The sequence below is a fragment of the Plectropomus leopardus genome, chromosome 5, assembly GCF_026936395.1.
Source record: "Plectropomus leopardus strain MGB_pleo_1.0 chromosome 5, ASM2693639v1, whole genome shotgun sequence".
NCBI lineage: Eukaryota > Metazoa > Chordata > Actinopteri > Perciformes > Serranidae > Plectropomus > Plectropomus leopardus.
The window spans coordinates 354,289-380,791 of record NC_142180.1 but is presented as its reverse complement, the minus strand read 5'-3'; the positions used below and the strand labels follow the sequence as shown (position 1 = coordinate 380,791).

General features: G+C 40.4%; 1 protein-coding gene and 1 long non-coding RNA gene across 6 annotated transcripts in view; one reads left to right on the top strand and one right to left on the bottom strand.

The window, feature by feature from the left end:
* Positions 1-4,186: 4,186 nt before the first annotated feature.
* LOC121962420 (cadherin-2-like) overlaps positions 4,187-26,503 on the bottom strand; it is a 198,766-nt gene continuing 176,449 nt past the window's right edge. The window contains exons 15-17 of one of the 5 annotated variants that reach the window (XR_015776561.1): positions 19,311-19,472; positions 9,392-9,516; positions 7,110-7,247 (exon numbers count right to left, since the gene is read on the bottom strand). Coding sequence is in view for 3 of the 5 variants with exons in the window: in XM_042512679.2 (XP_042368613.2) it covers positions 7,041-7,247; positions 19,311-19,472 (369 nt within the window). In the remaining 2 variants the exon portion in view is untranslated. Of the gene's footprint in view, positions 7,248-9,391; positions 9,517-11,240; positions 11,692-19,310; positions 19,473-21,430; positions 22,447-26,503 lie in introns of those variants that run through there. The other 4 variants (XR_015776560.1, XM_042512679.2, XM_088077336.1 and 1 more) reach the window with 4 other exon arrangements.
* LOC148189477 (uncharacterized) overlaps positions 11,698-26,503 on the top strand; it is a 31,230-nt gene continuing 16,424 nt past the window's right edge. The window contains exon 1 of the long non-coding RNA XR_015776562.1: positions 11,698-11,943. This is a non-coding gene — a long non-coding RNA (uncharacterized LOC148189477). The remainder of the gene's footprint in view (positions 11,944-26,503) is intronic.

Genomic DNA, 26,503 nt, shown 5'->3' with positions numbered 1-26,503 from the left:
AATTAAAAAATGAATAAATAAAATTAAATTAAAAAAAAAAAAAAAAAAGAGAGAGAGATGGGGAGGGGAAAGGGGGAGGGGGCTGAAGCTGCCAATTATGTTGGAGCAGCTGAAACCTCCTGTTCAAAGTGGAGAAATAAAAGGCTGCCAGACCTTAGAAAATCTCTTGGTGTTGCCCTGCAATGTAAATCTAAGGTGTTCTAATTTCAGGTGTGCCATCACCTCCTCCATCCATCGTTCGTGAGATGGCGGTGTTGCCTTTATCCAGTTAAATAAAATTAATCTCCTGGCCAACAACGAAGAAAATGCTATTGCTTTCCTTTGAGCAGTCGTTATTGTGCTTCCCCTGGTGCCACACCAAAGATGGCTGCCAGAGGGTGGGCTCTATATTTCTGTTATAAACGGATGAGAAGGTTTTGAAAATTTTGGCCCAAAACTCTTTCAGCCTGTGACAAGACCAGAACATGTGACATATGTTGGCTGGCACCTGTTTACATCTAGGACAAGTCGGATCAGCCCCCTGATAAATTCTTGCTAGTTTGTCCCTTGAAAAATGAAGTCTGTGTAACACCTTAAATTGTATCAATCCGTGTTCTAACACATACAGAGGAAGAGGTATTGTTCTACTGCCCATCTCCAGTCAACTTCGATATGTCCAATTCTAACTCTTCCTCCCCATTTCCGTTTTTTATGTAATCGAGGGTGGGAAGCCACATTCTGGATATTCACATAGATCCTGGAAATCATCCCTTTACAAGTCGGATTCATATCCAATAGTTCATCTATCCATCCGCTTTACTGATAGCATAAGGATGAAGAGAATGTTTTTCACAAATTCTAACCTGAAAATATCTGAGGTAGTTAGTCTTTGAGGGGATTCCATACTCTTTTCTCCAGTTGAGCCGCAGGACATGAATACCCCATCTTTAAAAGGTTTTTGACACATTCCACCCCAGCTCTATACCATTCCCTAAATGCTGTCTCCCCAAGGGCCGGGGGAAACAAATGATTGCCATAGACAGGAGCAGAGAGGAGGGCATTTCTGTTTTTAAAATGTGTTCTGAACTGGACCCAAATTTTGATAGAGTCATGTACAACAGGGTTGTTTGTGTACAGGTGTTTGCTTAAGGGCAGAGAGGCGCAGACCAGGGAGCGTAGTAACACTGGGCTAGATGCATATCTTTCCATATGTACCCAAACTGGGGTTTCATCGTCATCTACCTGTGAGACCCAAAACAACAGCTTATGTATATTGGCAGCCCAATAATAGTGCATATAATTTGGTAGAGCCAGGCCTCCCTCTTCTCTCTGTCTCTCAAGGAACTCTCTTCTTATCCGGGGACTGTTTTATTCCAGATAAAGGTGGATGTACATTTATTTAATTCTTTAAAAAATGATTTAGGGATGAAAATTGGAATTGTCTGGAACAAATAGAGGAACCGTGGCATTACAGTCATTTTAACAGAATTAATCTTCCCTGCTAATGATAGGGGGAGAGATGACCACCTCTCCATATCTAATTTTGCCTTATCCAATGTTACTTTAAAGTTATGATTAAATAAGTCTTTGTATTTACTTGTTACATTGACACCTAAGTAAGTGAATTTATCTTTGTGCGTTGTGAAAGGAAAGGACTGAAATGACAGTCTCCTCGCCTGCTTATTAATTGGGAAAAGAACACTTTTCGCTAGATTAACTTTATAACCCGAGACCTTCCCAAAGTCTTCAATAATATTCAGAGCCACTGGGATGCTTGTGGCAGGGTTTGACAGGAAAAGAAGGAGGTCATCAGCGTATAGCGAGAGTTTATGGTTTTGCATCCCCCTGTGTATACCCCCAAGTCCAGCAGCATTCCTCAGCATTATTGCAAGGGGCTCAATTGCCATATCAAAGAGCAGAGGTGACAAGGGGCACCCCTGCCTTGTTCCCCGAAACAGAGGAAAAGGTTCAGATATTATATTGTTTGTTCTCACCATAGCCTGGGGATTTGCATATATTATTTCGATCCACGAACGAAATTTAGGACCGAATCCGAATTTCTCAAGAACTGTGAAGAGATAGAAATACTCTATTCTATCAAAAGCTTTGTGAGCATCTAGGGATATCACAATCTCAGGTTCAATGTTATCTTCGGCAGTATACAACACGTTGAAAAGGCGACGGAGATTACTGGAGAGTTGCCTACCAGTTTACTGGAGAGTTGCCTACCAGCAACAAGCGAGAATCAAGAGAAGTGAAGAGCTGAAGAGCGGATCCGAAAAAGGAAAAGAAAGTAAAAGAAGTGAGAGAGGGCTGAGGTCTCGCTTAGTTTTTATCTCTGAACTTTGGGATGTGCGAATAGGAGGCGGGAATTAGCGAGTCTTCGCGCCGAGCGATCGCGCATCTGGCATTTCTCTTTTTATAAAATACTTAATGTAATTTAGGAGACATCTATTTCTCGGTACTTTATGATGAATTACGCAACCTAATCCTTCGTGTGTAAATTCACGCATCTCATCACAACTATGATCTCATCACAGTAAATTCAAATACCTGTTAGGAGATCTGAGAGGACAATTTGTGACATAACACATGACTCTGAAAGCCTTCTTGTTCAATTAGTTAAATGACCATACATAACATCACATTTATACCATGGGTTCTAACAACTTGGGGATTACTTGGATATATAATTACCATTTCATCTATCATTATACAATGAATACAAAACAAGATGTAACTACAAAGTTGGTTACGAGCTCACTAATAACTAAGGCCACTAGATGGCAGTATAGCTCCATTATAAAAGAAGAATAAAACGTACTTTACCTAACTCATTCAAATTGCCTGAGATGAAAAGAATGGGAGGTGCTCCTATCTGTTCACTGAAGCATGGAGACCTCCCTCACCCCCAGTCACAAAGGTTGAAGAAAAGGGGACATTTTTAACTTACAACCTTGGTCCAAGTCATTCTGTCAGATGTTAATCACAACACAGGGTTACATAATGGCTTTACCCAATGTTCGACCAGTTGGTTATCTCAGCAGGGGAGGCAATATGATGGTTGTTTAGTATTGCTTGGGTGATCCCAGGAGGTCATTCAGACGCCTTACCTCCTGTGGTATGCTGATGGGGCCTTCGGAGTGTTTTTCTTCCCACCATATGTCAGGGTGGAGGGTGTCAGACACTGGCCCTTTGCTGTGGTTTCAAAGGCAGAGCGTGTTTGCAGACATCCCCAGGGAGTATAAGTTAAGTTAATTAACAACCCCCTGTTGGATGTTTTAGGTTCGTAAAACAGTGTCTCTTGACGTGTCCCCCACTTGTATAGGGGAACTCGAGACTTAGAACTGACCCTTCAGAAAAAGGGATTACAGAGACCAGTCCAAGGCAGTCCACTACACCTGCCACTCTGGCTCTGCTTCCTCTCTCTTTCTTTCTTTTCTATAAGTGTTCTCTGGCATTCATATTTAAGTTGTAATTGCAGATCAGTGACTCTAGGATCCTCATTGAGTGCTTATCCTTTTTACTGTTCACCACCTTGGGTCTGTTGAACTGCACTACGCTAATTCCGTTGCCTCTCCGGAGCATTCCTGCTCCCTAGTTTCCTAGCTTTCCCAGATCCTGGCCTTAACCCTGGCTGTGTCTGATCGTTGTGATATCTGTGCTGGTGCTTTGACCATGCCTTTGGTTGTAGTCGTGCTGTGGCTGCACTGATACTGTACCCCCCGCTCGCCCGCCCTGATCGTGCTCTTGGTCCTGGTTGCGCCGATTCTGTGATCATGCCTTTGGACACCTCTCTATCAATATATCCATGAGACTCTTATCAACACCCACAATATCATCACAGAATGCATTGGATAATTTCACACCTATTGTTATTGTAATATGACATGCATCTGTTTTGTTTCGACTATTGCTGCCCCCCACTTTACAAATAGAGGAAACTGCTGAAAAGTTTTTAAAGACTGCTGTAGTTGTCTTACTTATTTTAATGCCTGTCTGTGACATCATATGGACACATCAATCACACACCGCACACACAACAGCTGACAGAAAGGCAGACTCAAGTGGTGTTCACTGGCTGTGGGATATTAGTTGTATAATATATACTTAGTGGGCTTACCCGTGCTTGAAAAACCTGCTTACACGCCCTAATTCAGAAAGGAAAGCAGTGTAAAACAGTGTAATTCCATAATGAAAAGATAAAAACATGCAAAAAGATTTTAATTTGTAATCCAAATTACACATATACAAGGATTCAGGATATTAGCATGTCATTTTCAGAGACCACAGCCAAAAGAACAACAAGAGAAAAAAATACAATCTGTACATATTTCAGTTTACAGTGAGTAGCCAGTTGAAGAGTACCAGAGTACAGTGAGTAGCCAGTTGAAGAGTACCAGAGAACACTAAGGCAAATCATCAGCAGATAAAAGAAACATTGCCTTTTTGTATTTAATCCACCACAGCAGAGTATCAGGAAGTATCTTTGCTACACAACAAGGACTGATGTCTCCCTTTTGAGCAATCAGCTGCATAAGTTACAATGTGATTAAAGCAAAAAAACAGAAGGTATCTATCTAAATCTAGCAGTACTGTACATGTCTTCTTATTAGCTTTGGAACACCAAACTAGCAAAAATATGCAGCTCCAGTGTACAGCTCTGGCTTTGTAGCCTTGATTATGCTGGGCTAGCAAGTTTTTACAAGTCCTCTTAATGTATCCTGAAACCAGCTCAAATCTCTCGATGCGGAAATGGACCCGGGACTGATCTATCATTCAATTGGCTGAGAATGACCTGTGTCACAGAAATCAACAGAGTGCAGAACTAACGGCACATGAACACATATCTACATATGCTTACATTACAAACATTAATGAAAAAATGTTATCTTTAACTCATAGTGTTTCTCAGACTTTAAAGAGTCTTTTCAAAAGCAGGTGCCGTCTTATAATCAGGGCCACAATAAAAGTAATGAATTGTGTCACCTACACATATTTCAGCATCACAGCTGTAGCCTTTGGCAGACATGTCATGCTAAATGACATGTTGGCCGTGTTCAGTGATGAAGCATTAACAGGTTCATTCCTCAGGTGTACTGACTCAATCATCGTTCTACGCAAACAAACTGGTTCTATTGTTGGGTGCAGCTGCTGTATAATATTTTCAATTCCAAGTATTTTTGTTCAAAACTCATCTGGCTTATTGACATTTACCTGCTGTGAAATTCCTTTAACTTTACACTGTGTGCCATGTTTGTGCATTGCCATAGCAACATTGATTTGCTTTCTTAATTTCATTTGCATTTAATAGCGACAGCCATGCCATGCTATTGTCTGGAATGGCGAGGAAGTCTGGGCAAATACAGATAACAAATAACAGATATAGTAACATATTCTTAGCTGATAGTTGACATTGTTTTCATCTTTGGTACAGGACTTCTCATCTGAGTTTGTCTCCCAGGGACAATGACTATCTCCATGTACAATGTCAATAAAATCTGTCCAAAAATGTCTCAATAACCTGCTCTTGACCTGAACTGGAACTGTTGGATAGATTTTTTGCTACCATGGCAAAAATATTTCTGGATGGTTAAAAATTATTAAAAAATATTAACAGAGTAAGCTGCAACATATACAATGGCTCCACTGCAGTGAGCAAAATTAGTGAAGTTACATTAACATGATTCCTAAAATTCACATTTTCCACCCTAAGTTTTAGAAGGATGTATTAGCAGAAGTAGAGATAAAAAATCGGGTTTTCTGCATACATTTAACATGCTGCTCTTTAACATTCTGCTGCACATTCACACATTACAGAGGAAAGCTTTGGATTGGCCATGTTAAGCAACAGACCTGAATGTATGTCATTGCTCTGTCAATTTATATGTGTATTCAAAGTCTCTTCATCAAACAGACACATTCATGTTGGGCTGCCATTCTTAATGGTGATTCAATCAAAGCTTTGACATGATGTTGAACAATGAGACTTAGCAGAGAAAAATCACTGTAAGAGTGGAGAGGATATTAAAACTGGCTTTGGGCAGTTAGTCACATTCATACCACAGCATTGTGGTGAAATGAGCCTGCTGTTTGTGCACATAGACATGCACTTCAAAAAGCTACCATGTAACAAATATATCAGTGGTAGTACACACAATTATGTTTCATTGCCTCCTTTGTGAAGTGACGGCTGCTGTAATGAAGCTTTTGGTCTGAGGAGACTTCAGGAATCAGTGAAATACTGTGAGTGTGTGGAGATTTGATTTTACTAACCTCTGTGATTGACAACGATCTACACACTGCCACAAATTGGAGGTGTAGTTGGCATTTTCTGACTAAATCAGATGGAAAAAGAAAACCTTGAGACCCATGAGCTGTACAGTAAAGCCATGTTTTTGCTGGTCAGATAATCCAAGGTATCTCAGAACAGGCTTGGCCCTTTAGACTGTCCCTCCAGTGTGTTTCTGTGGAAATGTTTCATACACACTTTGCACACATACAGGTAATGAGGTCAAACTCAAACACACACGCACACACACACACACACAGGCGTTAACATGGTTAAGTGCTCTCCCAGCTGCTATTGTAAAACACCGGAAGCTTTAAGCAACATATAGAATTGAGACTGAACACAATCAAAAGAATGTACAAAAAGGCACATTTGACCCCAGTGCTCCTGTACTGTGAAAATTCAAGTGTAAATGAGCGTCTGTAGCATGGCTGTTGTAGCTCTTAACCATCATAAAGACAACATCACTCCAAAGAGTGCACTGCTCTGGCTGCTCATATTTGTTAGCGTAGGGGCTAACGCTCAATGTCCATTAGCCTGAATGCTAGCCAGTGCCAGGCCTTGCTCGGCAAAGAGTCACAATGGTCCCTAGTGTCTTCAACCGTCGTCAAGGAGCAGCAAGTCTCTTTATAAGCTGTCCTGTTCAGAAGTGCAGATCCATACCCCATGTTTACCCAATAATCTCTTTCCTTAACCCCACCCACCCCACATGACATTGGAGATAGAGTGGGATTGGAAAGGTGGATGTTGTGGGTGAGGGTCGAGGGTGCTAATCATCCCCCCCACCATACAGGTCGGCCAGCTTGCGGAAGCGTGGACCCCAGTCACCGAGGTAGTCATAGTCCTGGTCTCCGCAGCTTGAGGAGGAGTGCAGGGAGCTGAGGGAGCCGGCGGTGGAGCCACTGCCCTCATAGTCAAATACCAGCAAGGAGTCATAGGGGGGAGCAGTGGGGTCGTTGTCTGCTGCCTTCAGGCCCTGGCAGAAAAAACAGAGACAGGAGGATAAGCAAAGAAAAGTTTGGAAAATAAGGCTAAAAACTGATCAGAGAGGGACTTTTGTGCAGCCCATCCATACACTATTGATGCCCAGTGCTCCAGTCTGCTGCTGAGTACTGCTGGTAACTACACATCACCAGTGGAACAGCTGGAAGTTCAAATTGTTGCTCAATTGCCCCTCAGCAGTGGCTGCTGTGGGAAGGGAATAATCAAACTGAGGAGACCTCCACAACACAGCCTGTTTTGATTAAGCAATTTTGCATGAGAGGGAGTGATGTTGTACTGTAAACCATCACAGCTATGTTTTGGTCGTAGGCACGAGGCCACAGGCCAAGTGCCGAAGATAATCACAGTCGTGATGATATACAGTATAACATCAGGGCTTCGGTGTGATATTGCTTTTATACAACAGTTTTACGAGCATCACTTATTAGTTAACAATAAGAAATGACCACAGATTAAGAACAGAGGGCTTTTGCATCAGGCAGAATTTTGCTGAGGTATTTTATGAGCAATGATACCAGTCAGAAAGGATTTCCTCAATCTTCAAACACTGATACAATCTATAGTTATGTTAGATAACTACCGAACATTGATGTTTTCCTCATTAACAATTTAGGACAGCTGAAAAGAGGAGTGATTACATGCAGAGTTAAAAGTCCCAGTGATGTTGTAACTGTATATCAGCACTTGGAATGCCTCTCAACCAATCAAATTGCTTGGTTGGAACTAATTGTTGTATAATGTGAGATATACAACATGCACTTCCATACCAAACTCATGTCACATGTTGATCCTTGAAATAATCATCCCTTCTAAACCTGAGGAGATTGTGTGAAAAACTAAGCAGAGCTGTCGAGCTGTCGACTTTCAGTTGGAAAAAATGGACACTGCTCCGTTTGCACCAGAGATTTTCCACATGACAACGCAAGAAGTCACACATTTCAGCATACTATCTCTGATACTGAGAGAAGCAGAATTCATGGTTGAGAGAGCAACAAGACTTTGACAGTATCTAGCACAGGATTATAGTAATCCTATAATATTTCTATAGTTACTGTATAGTAAAGCTGTGAGTTTTCCTGTGTTCATGACCTGTGTTCATGCTGTCAAACCACAGCAGAGCAGTCAGACCTCATCTGATGTCCACTATTGGCCCATTCAGAACCTCTGAAAGATTTAATTTTCTCAAGGCCTGGAATTCCAAATGTCAGCCTTCTGATCACAAACCAACCTCTCCAACATCATGCTGCCCCATTACTTCAGAGCAGTCACAAATGTGGGATATGGAGATCAGAGAAAGGGTGAGCAAGATGGAGGGAGTGTTACAAAAAAATGTTGTGTTTATTTGTGTGTGTGTCTGGGTGTGAGGGGCTGAGATGAGCTGAGAGAGAGGGAGAGATTATGGAGGAGCATAGAATAGAGGAGGATTTGGGTCACGCTGGACAGATGCTGCCTCCATCTTCAGGAGGAGATTCAGCAGATTATCCAGCGTAGCCTGACTTTAACCACACACACAAGCATGCACGTACGCATGTACGCACACGCACGCACGCACGCACGCACACACGCACACACGCACACACACACACACAGATTAATAACTCACTCAAAAAACTTCAGACTGATAGCATCTAAAATTAACATCTAGAAATTTGCTCAAATTAACAGTCCAGAAAATGGATGTTTTTTGCTCTGAACTGTAAATCTGGTCAGCAAGAAGAATGTTTTGTGGGCCATGTCTGTCATCCGGCTGAAGACACTCCTGTCACTCTGACACTTAATGGGAGGAGAGGATAAACCAAGAGAGGGAGAGGCGGGGCAAGATTCTACAATTCTACAATTTCATTTAGCAGACGCTTTTGCGTCAGCTTGCCATGTTTGACAGATCAAGCTTTCTAGATCAGTTTGTAATGTCTGACAACTCCCACTCATTATTCAGAGCTCCACTTGGCAGATGTGTTTTAGCCACTCAGCCAAAAGACAGACAGACAGACAGACACACACACACACACACACACACACACACACACACACACAGAAACAATACAGAAACAATACAGAAGCAGCTAGTACCCAGAAAATGATCTGCATTGGCTGCAACAAAAAACAGTATTCTTCCACCTGAGATGTTCCACTGTCGGGGTGCCATGCACCCAACATGTGATGACAGTTATCAGCCCCGTTATAGGAAGAGTTCAGTGTTTTCCAGAAGTCGTCAGAGGCTTTCAGGCAAGCATGTGGATGAGCTGAGAGAAAATGGAAAAGGATCAATTCAAACTATCCTTAAATATCTAGACAGCCGTAAATTTCAAATTATTCCCATACCTGTAGTCCGTAAATACTTTCTAAATTAATTTTTTTTATTTAATTATTTTTATTAGGTTCTGTTTACAGTGACATGTACTTCCAATTAGGGCTGTTTGATATGACAAAATATATCGTCTGACGATCAATAAAACGTCTGATGTTTCATATTATGCTATATGGTTTATTTTGTTTATGTCATCTAATAACGCTTTGCATCCGTCTGTGTGGCCAATGGGGGCATCAATAATAAGTTACACAATGAACGGGGCTATATCAATTCAGGTGTTACAAACACATGGATTGATATAGCCCCGTTCATTTACCCATGGAGAAGCTGGAAAGCAATGCTGAACATGGGGATTCAGCATAAAACGCTGTCACTGGTGTTGAGTTCCAACTGTTACCTGGAAGCTTCAAGTCCACAGCAAAAACACTGACGTAGATGAGCCGGGTCCTTTACATCACTTAATCAGAATAAAAAATATGGTAACTTTAGATAGAATACGATATAATGTTTGTTTTTTTTAATCTTATATTAAAATTATAACAGTATTTTATTTGACATTATTATAACAATAGACTTTATTATGGCAGTAGCTAATTTATTTGTATCTGTGGTTCATTTATTTTTTATTTTTTATTTTGTGCACCATAATATAGCATAAAAATATTGTGATATTATTTTAAGTCATTATCACCCAGCCCCAAAGTGAGACTGTTGTACAGAAAAACCCTCACATGACTCCATTATTCCTCCTTCATCAATCTTGACAAGCCAGTCCAGGCCCTTTTCTTGCCAGAAATGATTTTAGACCTCTAGTTTCACCTTATAATTTACAAAGGAGCAGTCCATAAGTGTCGGTAAACTACAAGCCAGATGCTTCTGGATATGCTGACGCTGATCACACTTCTGATTCTGAACCTGAACTAGAAGATGAAACTGAAGAAATCAATGAGAGCAAAATGCTACGGAAGAAGAAATTAGAATTCTCATCTCGAGGCACAGTCACGTAGCCGCAAACTTTCTCCAGAGCTCATGTACAACATGCGGATGGATTCTTAAGCGGATTAAAGAGAGTGGCAGGACATGAGAATAAATGGACACCTCGAGGTGAACAGGCGTACAGTAGTTACTTCTGAGACGACTACATCCACCAAGAAGCCTGCGATGTAAAGAAAGCACCCCCGAACTTGTTATCTGATCGGACGCAAGGAAGGTCTGCAGGAATACTTTTCAGTTTCTTATGGGGTGAGTTTTCATTAACGTCCAAGTTATCTATGTTACATTAGTGGTCATTCAAAGTCACATACAGGGATTACAAACTGTTTTTCATGCTAGAAACTATCTTTTAATAATCCACTGTGAGTTTAATTAATGTCGAAGTGATCTACCTAGCTAGCTCAGTATTGTTGTTTTAAAATGCAATGATACGTGCATCGAAACTGTGAGTATCTGTCATTAATGTGAATAACACACCAACCTGATAATGTGCTTGAATAATGTGTAAATAACACACCCATGGGTACATGAATAAAGTACTGACTGTCCTGTGGGCTAACAGATGTCACTGATAGCTAGACCAGTAGGGGGTTGGATTTATGTAAATGTCATGCAAATGAGCAGCCACTGTTACCTGGCTCCCCATCTTTCAGAAACTTTGAGGCTGGATTTCTCACAAAACTAGTTTTGGGAGTGCCTACATAGTAGATTGCCATGTGTTAGACATTGTTGGAAAGCTTAGAAACTACAATTTCAAAATCTGTAAATAACTCAAAATACCCCACAGGGGTTGATATCAAAATGTATTTTAGCCACTACCATTTGGCCTACCAAAAATCAATATCAGTCCAAGAGGATGCTGTATTTAGATTATTTTAATTGCTTTACCTCGCTGTCACACAGTGTTTTCCTTTGGCACTACATGTCTCATCTCTCAAAAAGTGCAGTTAGCGGCCGTTACCCAGGATTTCCACCGCTTGCATGTGTGTGGCAGTACGGCTCCGCTGCAGTTTTGCTCCGTGCTCCCTCATCCGTCAACCCTCACCGGTTTCAGTTTGAGTCCAGCACAGCGCAGCATGGCCAGATGACCTGTAGTGGTGAGACTGAGGAGTTCCTGCGGTAATTACAGAATCACGCGCATTATATCAGTACAGAAGAAGAAATAATAACTCTATTCACTCCCATAACTCCAAATAAGTTGTTCTGTGCCATTTCCTTTCTATGGTTGTGCTTATAAAAAGGATGTGTGGTGTCATAAATAATTTTGTGTTTTTCTACCTCCATAATTAGCTTCTCCTTGTCCGTGTTGTCGATAGTGACCTCTGAAAACCTCTGACCTGTTGACTCCAGGCCTGGATCTGCTCATGTGAGTGGTTTTATTGTTATGTCACTGTTAGATTTCCTGTTTTCTCTGTGCTTAATTTGGCTGAATTGATGTGAAGCGCTCCAGCATCTGGCAAAAATAGGAGCCTTGCATATCTGATCCGCAAGCATTTGGACTGGGACGGAGTCAATCTGCAACGCAGCTCCATCTGCCGTGACAGATTGGAGTTGGACCGTACACAGATATGGTGGAAATTAGGGGTTATACTATCTGAATGAAATGAAACATCATGTTGAAAACACTCTCAATACAGTGTCCACTTAGACTGAAATTGTGTTTTTAGGTAGGTGTTTTTTAAAATGGCTACAACACATTTTGATATCAACCCCTCCGTTACCAACCCCTCTCAGGGTGGCAGTAGCTCAATCCATAGGAACTTGGCTTTGGAACTGGAGGGTAGCCAGTTCAAGTCCTTACCTGGACCAAGTATGGAATGTAGACTGGTGCCAGTACCAGGGTTTTTCCTGCCTCCAAATGGGGAAATTTAAATTTAAAATAAATAAATTTTTTGATTGACCATTTTCATAACATATTAAATTCATGCCTACCACAGTTTCAGATACTAATGGCTAATCAGCTAATCAGTTTATAACAGCTCAAAAAGATGGCAGATAAAAATGTTCACATTTTCTTTACCGTTTGTAAATTTGTATAAATATCATTCATCTATTCCTTGCCCAGACTCCTCTTCATCTCTCCTGCACTCTGCTGCTCCTCCCCGCCAACGGCCCCTCCCTTCTCTTGAGGTTGAGCAGCAATGTTGTCATATCTGATAAATTTCGTACTTTTATTTAACAGGGCAACGCCCCAATCCTCGGACTGAAGGAAATTTCTCAGAGAGAGACAGAGACTTTGGTGCACATTGTCTGATCTGCCTGAAACTTCATAGGTTTGATAATGGTCCCACCCTGAATACATCTGTATGATATGTATTCACCAGTAATGTTAGCGCCACCTAGTGGCCACAGGAAATAACTTCCTACCTTCATAAGACCTTTGACAGCAAAAGTTATTCAAATCATGAGTTTTCATCACATCCTGTGATCTGTATGAGACATCTAATTTGCATGTTCTGAAGTAAACAGGAAGTGGTATGTAACTCTAACCTGCCCTGAACACATCTATATGACAGTTTTAAGTGATAATGAGAGCGCCACCCATTGGTACAGAAAAAGCAAAGTTTTACACTAAGACGTCCAGCTCCTTGCAGGTTGACTCGATAGATCTCAAAATGGTTTTTAAAAATCCCTCAGATGTTGATGATGCTCAAAAATGAATATTGTGAGTTTTCATGAAAAGGCGTTGCCTTAGTCGGGTGGACAATTTCGATGTTTTGACATGGCATCAAAACCTGTTGTAACTTCGCCCCAGATGGTCAGATCTTTACAAGATTTCACAGATTTGATAAGCGTCCACGCCTGAAGACATCTGCACTGCAATTTTGAATCATAGTCATAGCACCACCTGTTGGTAGCAGGAAGTTATTTTGTTTTTTTTTACTCTTTGATTTTCCTCCAGTAACAGGTTAACTCAATTAACCTCATATTCAATTTGAATACTGTAAAGACCTTCATGATGCACAGAAATTAAACTTTTGAGTTTTCATCAAACACTGTTGCCAAAGTTACGCATTAATTGCCATAACACTGGAAACACTTTTTGAGGGGCAAAGCATGCACCAAAACTCACCAAATGTGGCACACACACAGAGAAGTCCAAAAATGTGATATCTGATATGATTTTTTTTGCACTGATGTGCCAAAATGGTTCTGTAGCATCCCCTACAGATTTCAATGAAGCAGCCCCTGTGGTACATATCACCTAAAGCTACAAAACTTGGGATCCATGTGTAACTGTCCAAGACCTACAAAAAAGCCTCTTGGACCCATACCCTAAACCCAATTGGAAGTTGGCCATTTTGAATTGAATGTGCAATTTTGGCGTAATTTTGGCCATTTTCAGGGGTCACAATTTTTAGATCTTCTCCTACAGATTTCATCTGATTGACTTCAAAACTTAAACATCCTCTCAGAAGGCCCTGGACATCAAAAGTTATTACATTTGTGAAATTTTTCACACCGTGTGGCCATTACTGGGCCACACATTCCCATGTCTCGCCATTAACTGGGAAGTAGTTTATAACTCAGAGGGACATGGTCCAATCTGCACCAAACCTCACATGTTTGATGACAATCTTGCCCTGAACACATCTACATGACAACTGTTTTCATTACTTATAGTGCCGCCTACTGGCAACTTGAAATGTCATGGGAATTACATGCTTTCTTTTTTGATGGACTGCCCCTACAGATGTTATCCAATTGACTTCAAATCTGGTGACAAAACCTTTAAGACCTTAATGATGCCTCCCTCTGAAGTATAGGTTTACCATGAACACTGTTGCCATGGAGACCCAGTGGTTGCTGCCAAAGAGGAAGTTGTTGTAACTTCACTTTGCATCAACCAATTGGCCCCAAATTTCACAGTTGTGATCAGACTGCAGCCCTTAACACATCAACATGTCATTTAACTATGATACTCCCTGCCCCCCTGCTGGCAACAGGAAGTAAGCCTTGTAACACAACTATCCTTTGATTTACATGAAATTTACATGGTTTGGTCTACAAATGATTAAGAAGTATAAGTTTTCCATGAATGCTGTTGCCATGGAGACCCAGTGGTCGCCACCATAAAGGAAGTTGTTTTGACTTCACTTTGCATCAAACAATTGGCCCCAAATTTCACAGTTGTGATCAGGCTGCAGCCCTGAGCACAACAACTTTGGTCATTGGACGATGATACTCATTGCGCGACCTACTGCCCGCAGGAAGTATGGCTTTCACACAATTACCTTTCATTAACATTTAGTTTACCTGGGTTGGCTTACAAATGATGTAGACCAAGATGAGATTAGATTAGTAGATTTTGTGTGGCCTCCAGGAAGAACTACACCATCTGAAATGTCTCACACAAGGGGCCAAACTCTGTGTGCATTTTCCAACTTTCACTTGCTTTTCAGTTCAGTTGCTTTTAGAGGACTTTAATATGCGCAAAAACTTTCCTGCCTTGTCAAAACTGATAAACTTGTCGATATTTTATAGGTGGGTTTGGACCGCTTGGATTGGGCTTGGACCTATAAAAATGGCTCATGAGTGCCCCCTAGATACTTTCTATGGAGGAGCCCCCAAAGGTTGTTTTACCTAAAACTACAAAATTTGGCAGGCACATGCAACACCCCAAGACAAATGGAAAAGAAAGAGCCATACTGTAAACCCAACAGGAAGTTGGCCGTTTTGAATTGAAAGTGCAATTTTGGCACATTTTTGGCATTTAAGGGGGTCACAATTTTTCGAACTAGTTCTACAGATTTCATCCGATTGACTTCAAAATCTAAACATCCTCTCAGAAGGCCTGGGACATCAAGAGTTATTAAATTTGTGACTTTTCCTCACACCATGTGGGTGTTAATGGGCCAAACATTTCCATGTCTTGCCATGAACCCGGAAGTAAACAAGAAGTAGTTTATAACTCTGAGGGACATTGTCAAATCTTTACCAAACTTCACATTTGATGACAGTCCCATCCCGAACACATCTACATGATAACCCTTACCATTTCTTATAGCGCCACATACTGGCAACAGGAAATGTCATGAAAATCACATGTGCTGTTCTTTAATGTATATTTCCTACAGATTTTGTCCAATTGACTTCAAATGTGGCCCATGACACCTTAAAACATGTGACATAAAAACTGATTTAAAAAATTTTGTTTTTGTCAGATTATGTGGGTGAGGCTTTGTTTCCAACTTTTATGTTTCGCCATGAAACAGAAAGTTGTTGTATCTCACCCAAATATCCTCCAATCTGCCCAAAACTTCTCATGCTTCATAAGAGTCCTGGTCTGAACACATCTGCATGGCTAAATCAATTTATCATCAAAGAGCCACCTACTTGATACAGAGAGTTATATGTTTTATATTTGATGTGCAACTCCTTACAGATTGACCATATTCAGCTCAACTTGGTAAGAAAGGCTTTGAGACCTTGACGATGCCTGCTTGTGATTTCATAGGTTCTTCATAGTTGTGTAAGTTGTTGTAACTTCACTTTGCATCAACCAAGTGTCCAACCAAGTGTTTTTTTTTTTTTTTAAGTATGACAATCACAGTGCCACCAACTGGAAAAAGAAAGCAAGCTTCTTATACCCTGATTTTCATGACATTTACATGGTTCGGTCTACAAATGATGTAGACCAAGATGATGTACATTTGTGTGCTCTCTAGCGCCACCTAGTGGCCACAGGAAGTATCACCCCGCATGAAGTATCTAAGGATCAAAACTCTCTGCTGGCTTATTCCGATTTTCACTGAAATGAAAGTCATACCATGTGGGTGTGGCTAGGTTTTAAACTTCGATGTTTCGCCATTAAACAGGAAGTTGTAGTAACTAAGTCAGACATTGTCCAGTCTGCCCCAAACATGCTTGATGTGCGTGCAATTTCGGACTTTGACTAAAATTAAAGATCGGGACAGTGGGAGTCATTCCAGTAACCCTGACATGCATTGGGGTGCGAGGGCCTGTTCATCGCTGCTTGCAGCTTTAAATTTGGGTTTAATTCACAGGTTGGCAAAACTGACTTAACTGCTGAGGCTTCAGTTAAAGTAAAGGCTGATCTCTCTCCCAAAGATCTTGAGAGTTATTCATGCTTTTCTTCACTCTGGGCTAGACTGTTGTATGTAAGTTTAGATCAGTTGTCACTTTGTCATCTGGAGTGAGTAAAAAATGTAATCACTCATCTTGGCCTCCTTCCACCGGCTTCCTGTCCATTTTAGGATTGACTTTAAGATGTTATTGCTTATTTTTTAAAAGTTTTAAATGGTCTGGCCCCATCTTAAGTAGCAGAACTATCATATCTTCATACTATTGTTAGTGCACTGATGTCTAATGATCAGATACTCCTGGTCATTCCCTTAAAGTAGACACAACTACAATTATCGACATGTGGTTGTATGCCTTTGCACACCAGTCAAACATCCATGTCTGTGACAACATGGATGTTTGACACACATCATTCCCCGGCAGCTCAGAATATCTCTATAATCAGCACAGTTTCAAGGTGGACAACCATGATAAGCGTCACAAATTCAGTATCTGACCAAATGTCTCCCCTTCGGCTCCTGAGATATGATGTTAAGTAATGGCCAGAAAAGTGTTTTTTCAGAACATTATGATGTCACAGTAAAACTGACCTTTGACCTTTTTGATATAAAATGTCAGAACTTTGTTATGTTTTATTAGACATTTGTGTTAGATTCTGACATGATAATGTATGGATTCTTGAGTTATGGCCAAAACATGTTTGTTGAAGTCACAGTGACCTTGACCTCAACCTTAGACCTTCGATCACCCAATTCTAGTCAGTTCATTCTTGAGTCCAAGCGGACATTTGCTCCAAATTTGAGGAAATTCCCACAATTTGTTCTTGAGATATTGTGTTCACAATAATGAGACAGATGAGTTCATAGTGACCTTGATCTTTGACCACCAAAATCTGATCAGCTCATCCTTGATTCCAAGTGGACGTTTATGGTAAATTTGAAGAAATTCCCTCATGGTGTTCTTAAAAATCACGAAAATAGGATGGTTGAACAGTTGGACGGACAGACAGATGAAAAGATGGATGGGCAGACAGACAGACTGACAACATGAAAACATATTGCTTCCAGCCTCTGCTATAGAGGCATAAAAAGAGTGGTGACTGAGCCTTTACAGTGGCTGCCCATTGGTATATAAGTGATTCAAGCTTGATATCTAAACTTAATCTTCTGTTGTGCATCATCCTCTGTTGTGCTGCAATTTGTTCGTTTAAGTTTATTGTTTTCTATTATTCTTATTGTTGTTTGTTTCTGTATTTATCTGTTTTGATATTTTGTGCCTGTTCAGCACATTGGTCAACTGCGTTTTTTTTTTTTTAAAATGCACTCTACAAATAAACTTCGACTTTTATTGACTCGACATATTATCACCAACTTTAAAGTTTTTTTCAGCCTTACAGTTACTTCTGTTCTGTCTCTCATCAACCTTACTTCCAGCAGCAACAGCTGTTCAGTGATAAACCTACTTTACACAATATGCAGCAGTCCAGCAACAAACAACACACAGACAAACTTAGTAAACAGCTGGTGAATATAATGATGTTGCTGATATACATATGATATATGATGACTGCTGACACATTCATCAATCGATTTCAGTCATTATATGTCTGTTCTGTTTATAACTTGCCCTGCTGCCCAAAAGTGACGAAATATTACTTTGATTGCCCTATAAATTTTCACATTAATTCTTATCTGTTGGCGCACACTTTTCATTTTTATTTGGTACAAAATACACTGGACATGCTGTTTGTTTGCTGTTTCAAGCACACCAACAAGAATAGGAAATAGTATATTATATTGTAAATAGTGAGAAAGTGGAACACAGTGACAGAGGGCATTAAACTGTCCCTTTAAGTAGCTGTGGATGGCCTGCAGCCAGTCTGTAGGATTAAGTCATCTCAATGGCTTTACCTCCAACTAAGAACCGGCTGTGGCCAGGTCTCAGGCCAACTAATCCTGACCATTAGAAAAGCTAATTAAGTACTACACAGGCACTGTACTCTGTTTCTCTGCCTCTCACTCCCTCATGTCTGCTGTTAGTGTGCATTCCACTACAAACCACACACACCATCACATATCACTGATACATCACTGAGGGGAAACAGATGCATTTCAAATCTGCATCATTGTTTACTGATTTCTATGTGTGTTTTCCTGTTTGGATACTGGCTTTGCATTCTGTTTTCATTAGCAGTAATCAGAGTCTTTGAATGTGACAGAGGGTTAATTCCCATAAAGCTATGAGGAGCAGCTGCTTGAAAAAACAGTTTGAACTTAATGAGCCCCTAAATCCTGTAAGGTGATGAGGTGAACTGCACACATCCCTGCCACTCTTTGATGGTTTATACCAAAGGATAGAAAAGGGATGAGAGATGCAAAAGATCTCACATTGGCAAATCCAGCTTTTTCCGGATACAGTGTTTGCTTACTGCTGTCCAATAGACAGTTTGTATTTCTCTCAAGTTGTGATTCATCACTTCCTGTGCACTGAGAAGTGCATGTGCCCAACACCAGAATTTAATTTGGGTGAACAGACTGACTGAGTTAGTGAGGGTGGGATACTGTCCTCTTGATGGTTTAGACTGACATCAACACTGACATTTTACGCAAACCTGTAACATATGGTTTCAATTAATAACGCACACTGTGAAATTTGCCCAACTCAAGCAAACCCTTTGTGCTGCCGTACCTCGTGGATAAAGTCTCCTATGTCTCCTGGGTGGGGGGCCGCAGAGCGGAGGGGGTACTGGTGGTCATGATGGAGAGGCCTCTCATCAAGACGTCTGATCCCCACCTTGACACAGTCTGGCTCCAGGGCATCAGGCTGCTGCAGCTGACTCAGATCGTAGTCCTACTCACACACACACACACACACACACACACACACAAACACACACATTCACATGTTGGTATTACAGTAAGCAAGTCAAGCTAAACAGCCTAATATCACAAATAACAAATTTGGCTCAAGAAGCCGTGCAATCTGTACGGCATGTCCTCTATCCTTACCTCTAGCCTACTGTTGTGAATATGAATAATCGGGAAGAAAGCACTCAGACATCTTGTCAGTGAACTCTGGGTGCACTGTTGATCCATAAGAAAATGTTCAGGCTACTTGACGTAACAGAGGTCCATTTTTATGGATGCAGTGTGAACAGATAGCGTGTGATGTAACATAATGCAGCGCAATTTCTGACGCTTGCATCAAGACAAGACACAATGGTGTGACTGGAGCTGCATTTCACAGCGGACACACAGTAAAGAGCTGACACAGAGGGATACCTAGATTGTAATATGTAGACATGTAAATTCACAAACAAAGCTGCAATATGTGATGACTTTGGATGAGAATGTATTGGATTTTAATTCACAGGTTGGAAAAACTGACTTAACTGCTGCATTTAGAGCCAAATCTACCTGAATACACCTTTAATCGTCATTTAAAAGAGCACTGGACCACATTACTTTCTTACTTACTATCATTAGACTACAGTACGTTTTATAACTGAAGAAATATGGTTATTTTGTGGTTCATTGCACTTCCAAATTTCACATTATTATGTATGGAGAGATAGTCCAGACTGTCCTGAAATATAACTGTAACTTCAAACACTTTCTGCTGTAATTCACACTTCAAGCTACATGACAAAAATGAGCTCTTGGTTTGAACTTTATTGTCAGTCCTTACAGTAAAAAACCTACTCATAATGAACCATAAAAAGTAGCAGTCTTCATTGGGAGTGACCAAGAGAACACATACAATAAATCCACCTCTCACTACCTTCAGAGGGGAGGAGTAAACCTGACTTCAATATAGTCAAATTGGCATCCACTTAAAGAGACGCAGCCCCGATGTCACTTTCCCCTGAACAAAAAATCAGCAGAGTCAGCGGGCAGAGGGGAAGTGTGTGTCACGGCTTCTGATCTCCTCATGTTTCATGGTAGTGTCTGAGTCACTGCAGCAACCATCCAGAAATCATTCTGTGCTATCTGGTCTCCAGGAAAATTGACTAAAGCAGCCTTTTCAGGACAATAACAGCATGCTGTAGACTGACCTTGAGCTTTGCTCACAATAATGGCTGACCAACAGAATATTTTTCAATGAAGAGTGGCCGAGAGTCCTTCAATAACCTGGCAGGGAGACAAGACGTGCTGTGTGCTTCTTCTTGTATTTCTTTACTTATGAGAAGCAGACGGACTGAGAGACATTTTCATGTTTTAAGGACTCCATTTAAAGAACGGCACCAGAATTAATGCATGTTTAACCTATTCTTGCAAATCATGTAAACATGTTGCAATTATTTCAATTAAATACATCTTTGTTAACCGTTTATAATTGTTACACAACAGACTCAGAAAAAAGACATTCTGGAAGGTACGAAAAGGCTTTCCAAAATACATAGCACTGTGATGTAAGTGCCCATAGTAATAATAGCTCTACATAAGTGGGTTAGGGGTTAGGGTTAGCATACACCTACTGGACTTCTGCAACATTCCCATAATGCTGACACAACTGGTGGCCATTTGACTCAATAATGGAAATAATACGAGAAGCGGGATGTGGGTTTTTAACTACACAGATGTACAGACTTTAAAAAGACAAGCTGTCAGACATGATAGCATTGAGCATGTCATGAACGTACTCATTTTTGACATTCCCTTCATACTAGAATACAATTAATTTATTTACTTTAATATACAGAATAGTTCATGCGTTTGCAGTAGGCTTTATTTACTTTGTAATGTGTGTTATGTGTGCTATAGCACTGCTGACTGCTTCTCCCACATATTCATTCATTCATTTATTCATTCATTCATTCATATTTGGTTTATTTGCTCATGTCAGTGTATACTTTCCAAAACAATAACAAAAACCCATTATACACATTTTTTTCTCATAACACATTTAGACATTCCATTCCAATAAACAGCAGCAGGAAGAAGAAAATATTATAATACCTGCCCCATATAACAGTACATTTGCATCAAGTTTAAACCTGTTAACTCATCCACTTCAGGCCACAGGGCATCCTTTGAATCTTTGAATCTCTGCTGCTCACAACTTTCATCCTGGACTTCAATTCAATGTATTTGTCACATGAAATCATATAAATGCAGTTCCAGTGAAATGTTATTTGTATGTTCCTTCAATTTATGTATTTAAAACAGTGTAATAATAATAAATATAGGTCTATGGATAGGAGTGTCATAGGCAGGGTCTTCATGATACTAACAATACTTAGTTTTGCAGTGTGTGATGTAAACATATTTTATGCAGGTAGAGCAGCACTTATGGTGTATTCAGCTGAACAAAACACTCTTTGCAGGTCTTTGTTGTCATGTTCTGTGCTGTTTACATGTTAGGCAGTGATATGTCTTGTCATGACGCTCTTGACATTGCAGGGGTAGAAATTCCAACACCCTTTTCTTGCCACTGAGTCACTATGCAGAGCCCAGGTCAAGCTCTCGGTGATGTGGACAGTGAAAGTACTTCAAGCTGTCCACCCTCTCCATTGAGGACCCGTTTATATTAAGGGGGGTGTAGTTCCTTTGCTGCTTCTTCCCACAGTCCATTATCATCTCCTTAGTCTTGCTGACATTCAGAAGAAAGTCATTGTTGTGACACCAGAGGGTCAGGTCCTCTACAACTTTCAGGTAGGCTTTGTCATTGTTATCTGTAATCAGGCCAACCACAATTGTTTCCTCAGCTACACAGTTGTGTAGGGAGGACAACATGGGGCTCAGAACACAGCCCAGGGCTGCTCCAGTGGTCAGGATGAGGGCGAAAGAAGTGTGTCCACCTACTCTCACCATCTGGGCTCTGCCTGTCAGGAAGCACAGTGGGGTGTTTAATAGCAGTTCCTTGAGCTTTGTGACCATGTTAAACACTGAACTGTAGTCAATGTGTCCATGTTTCCAGATTGCAGTCCTAATTTGTAAACTGGAGTGCGGCTGTTAGGCCACAAGGTGGACCAAGCAAAAGTGTCTAGAAAATTATTTTCTTTGCCACGTCTGGGCACTACTATTTAAATGCATTTTTGCATAGACAATACGGTCATGGAGTTTGGGTTAAAAGTTCTCCGCAAAATATCTTGCAGTTTTTGTCATGAGCCATAAATGTATATAAATGTGAATAAAAAACAACAAACTGACATTTATATATGTACCTACACATCTGAGACTACTATTGATGCCTTATACACAAAAATTTTAATTATCTTTATTTTGATTTCTATTTTTTCTCTCCTTCTTACTTTCATCTTTACCTTATTGCTTGTCATGCTGCTCTGTGTGCCTTGAATTGCCCCCTGGGGACAAATAAACTTTTTTTGAATTTGAATTTGAATTTGAATTTGAATTTGAATTTGAATTTGATGTGTCACTCATGTGGATGTGAATTTAATCCAGGTGGGGAATTAACATAACTCTCCACCTCGATGTGCCATCCACTGCGTGAACGGGTGAAGGGGCACACATTATACATTTCAGAGAATGTCTCATTATTGCTGCTTGGTAGTTTGCTCTTTTGCTGTGTTGGTACAGAGCACCACATGCTGGAAGCATGGATAGTTCTGGCAAAGGCAACGATGCCATGCAGAATGCTTTGTGTCTGGCATTCACTCATTTGGCACACATATTTGCAAAGTACTTCAAACGCAGTCAGGTACTCCTTTTTCTCAAAAGCAACAGAAAATGTCCTCTTTTTGCCCTTGCCATGAAAAGTGCTTGTAGAGTTACAACTTGAGAAGGTATGAATGCCAATAAGTGCTGAACACACACTGGTGCCAAGAGATAAGGACACCTTAGCCAAGTCAATGATCCTCTTTCTGTTGCCAGCTCCTGTGTAAAAGTAAAACCTACATCGTAAATCTTTCTCCAATTTTAAAGCAATCACTGCCACATCAGTGTCAGGACTCTTGATGACCACAGTTTGATATTCCTGTGCAGCATGCTGTACATGTAAAAACACCCTGGTGTCACATTCCTCATGATCACATGTCAGATCTTTAACAGCACTGACAGTCTGTAAACCCTCTCTTACAGTCACACAGTGACACAGTTCTCCTTGTGCTATGTACAAGCTCAAGTTCTTACCCACAATGGTATGATCAGCATCTTGCCATGCAACATTGAGGAATTTTGCCAGTGCCGCTTTGTCTGTTCCATCTGACAAAAACTTTTTCCATTGTGTTGGAGTCTTCTGATCTTGTCCATAAATAATAACTCACTCTTCTTTTTCTGTGGTCCCAGTAACTGTTGCAGTAGATCTGGTCAATTGTACCAACTTTAAACACTAATTAAAAAAAACAACTGCAGGATTATAAATGGATAACTTCTATTTTCTAATTCAACACAAATAGATCTTTTATAACTGAGTGAAACATTTTTAGTGCTCCATATGTCAGAACAGGATGAAACTATATGACGTTCACCTTATGGCCTATGTTTATGTTATCCTGGATGGTTCTGGAAATCCATGGGTTCTGACTGACGAATGATTTAACTGTAGTTTTTTGGTTTAGTTGCTTCTGTAGTTTTACAGATTAAATCCAGCACAGACTCAGTGAGTTCATAGATATCATCAGTGATGTTAATGGTGACAAGCACTAAAGTTTGTTTACATACTTTTATCTCAAAAGAAAGGCTGCATGGTTGTGGAGTGGGGGTAGAGATTCTTCTCTGTAACCATTTCTGAATACTGTATAACAGTGATCCAGTGTCCCTCTTTCCTTTATGTCATTATGTTGATGGAAGTAAGGCATAACCTTCCTAAGACTTGCGTGAGTGATTGATTCTCCAGCAACCATGAGCGTAGCATCAGGATTCCCGGTCTGTGAGGAGTTCAGATCTTTGCAGAAATCCCACAGGGCAGTCCTGTATTTGCTTGTGGTGAAATGTAGACTGCTGTGATAATGACCTATGCCAGTTCCCTCAGTAGTAAGTACAGAAGGCATATGATTGACTGTAGCTCCAGATCAGGTGAGCAGGAACAGGATAACAGCTTAACATTTTCACTGTCACACCAGCGCTTATAAAGCACACACCTCCTCTCTTTTCTCCTCTGTTCTGTCACATTGACATATGAAGAAAGAGTCACCTGGTTAAATGGCACTGGTTGGTATTTCAGGATTTGGCCAAGTTTCTTGTGGAACAAAGCACGTTACAGTTCCTAATGTTATTATCCAACGGCTGCATGGTGGCTAGGAGCATGCTCAGCAGAAAACATTTATGTCGCTGAGACCTTAACTCATTTTTGATCCCCCCACATTTGTCTGCATGTAGAAATGGATGTAGAGATGGTCTTGCATGTTCATGCAGTCAGATTGTTACTGGAGCTTATCTTTTCTTTTTTTTCTTGATTTTTTTCTGTGCTTTTTACATTTTTTTTCCACAAAATTCCACTGACAAGCCAGTGGAAGGAGAGTTGAAGCGGTGAGTTGGTTTCCTTGTATTGATAAGTGTCTCAGAGTAATTTGTTATCGCTGTGTCCGATATATATATAAGGTAGTTAGCTCTTATTTGTCATAACTTAAATATCAAAGGTTCGTGGAAATTTTGCTGAGCTGACGGAGAAGCATCTGGATAGACTAAACATAAAAATAGAAAAATGAGGTGACTTAAGACTTATGTACACCTACATTTAGGAACCTTAACACGACAACATTATTGAAAGCATTGAATTTCTGATTTTTGATCAGCTAGAAGCCTAATTAGCTAACAAAGTGAATGAATTACTGAGTATTTTCAAAGGAAATACTCCATGGCCACAGACAGCTACCCATCTTCGCTGAACCAAGTGAAATGTGATGCAATGTTTGGTCATCAAACCAAAAAAGCTGGTTTGGCCGCCCAATTCAGCTTGTGTCAAAAACCGTCCGTCCATCCATCCATTTTCTTTAGCTTATCAGAGTGTCAGAAATTTAGGACCTAATTCTTACAATGTGACCACTGCCACAGCCCACCTAACTGTGACCAGACACTTAATAAACCCATCAGTGTGACTTGGCATAATCCTGCAGAGGTGTGTTACCACATGGTGCACAGAGGCCTTTGGTGGGGATGACCCAGCCTCTTCCTGCTCATGTCCTGCTCACAGTTGAATTTTTTTTTGCCTATTTCTTTAGTTTACATTGTATACATAAAAAAAACCCAAAAAAAACTAACAAACAAAATGTTTTAAACCATCTGCCCAAAGAGTTTGGCATGCTGCTTAAAGGAAGGAAGATTCCTTTGTCTAATTATCGATATATATATATACATTATTGAATCTATCACAAATTTGTTGAATGGTCTGCTATTCAAAAGATGTTTGTCATGTTCTGACAAAAAAAGAATAGTTTAAATGACAGCTAACTGTCTGGTTTCTTCAACTTTCAATCAGGAGCAAAAATCAGTCTTGAAAGAAAGAAATAATAATTTGATGTTATTCATGATGATAATCTATATCGACTGAAAGTTGAACATTTTTATGATTAATCTTTTTTTTAACTGTATCATTCAGCCCTATCGGAAATACAACAGCTCACCAGAGCTTTGCTGAACTTTAACTTTTGAAGCCATTTTCTTTTAAATCTCTTTGACGCTTTTCTTTATACCAGTTTTTGGTCAGTAAAGACACTTTTGGTAATTCGTTTTTAAGTAAAATCAAATTAATAATTTAAAGTGACTCCCTCAGACCAGTGGGATTACTTTGATTATTTCTGCCAGTTTTAATTGAGAAGGACACTCCGCGATTCACCATCAACTCTGCCACGGATCTAGGAGCAACACCTGCTGCCCAAACTATCAGGATCCGTTGCCTGCCCTTAAGGACTTTGTTTAAAGACTTTTACCGGTTCGCTGAGGCGAACACCGAGGCCAGTTAAAGACCGCCGCACACCG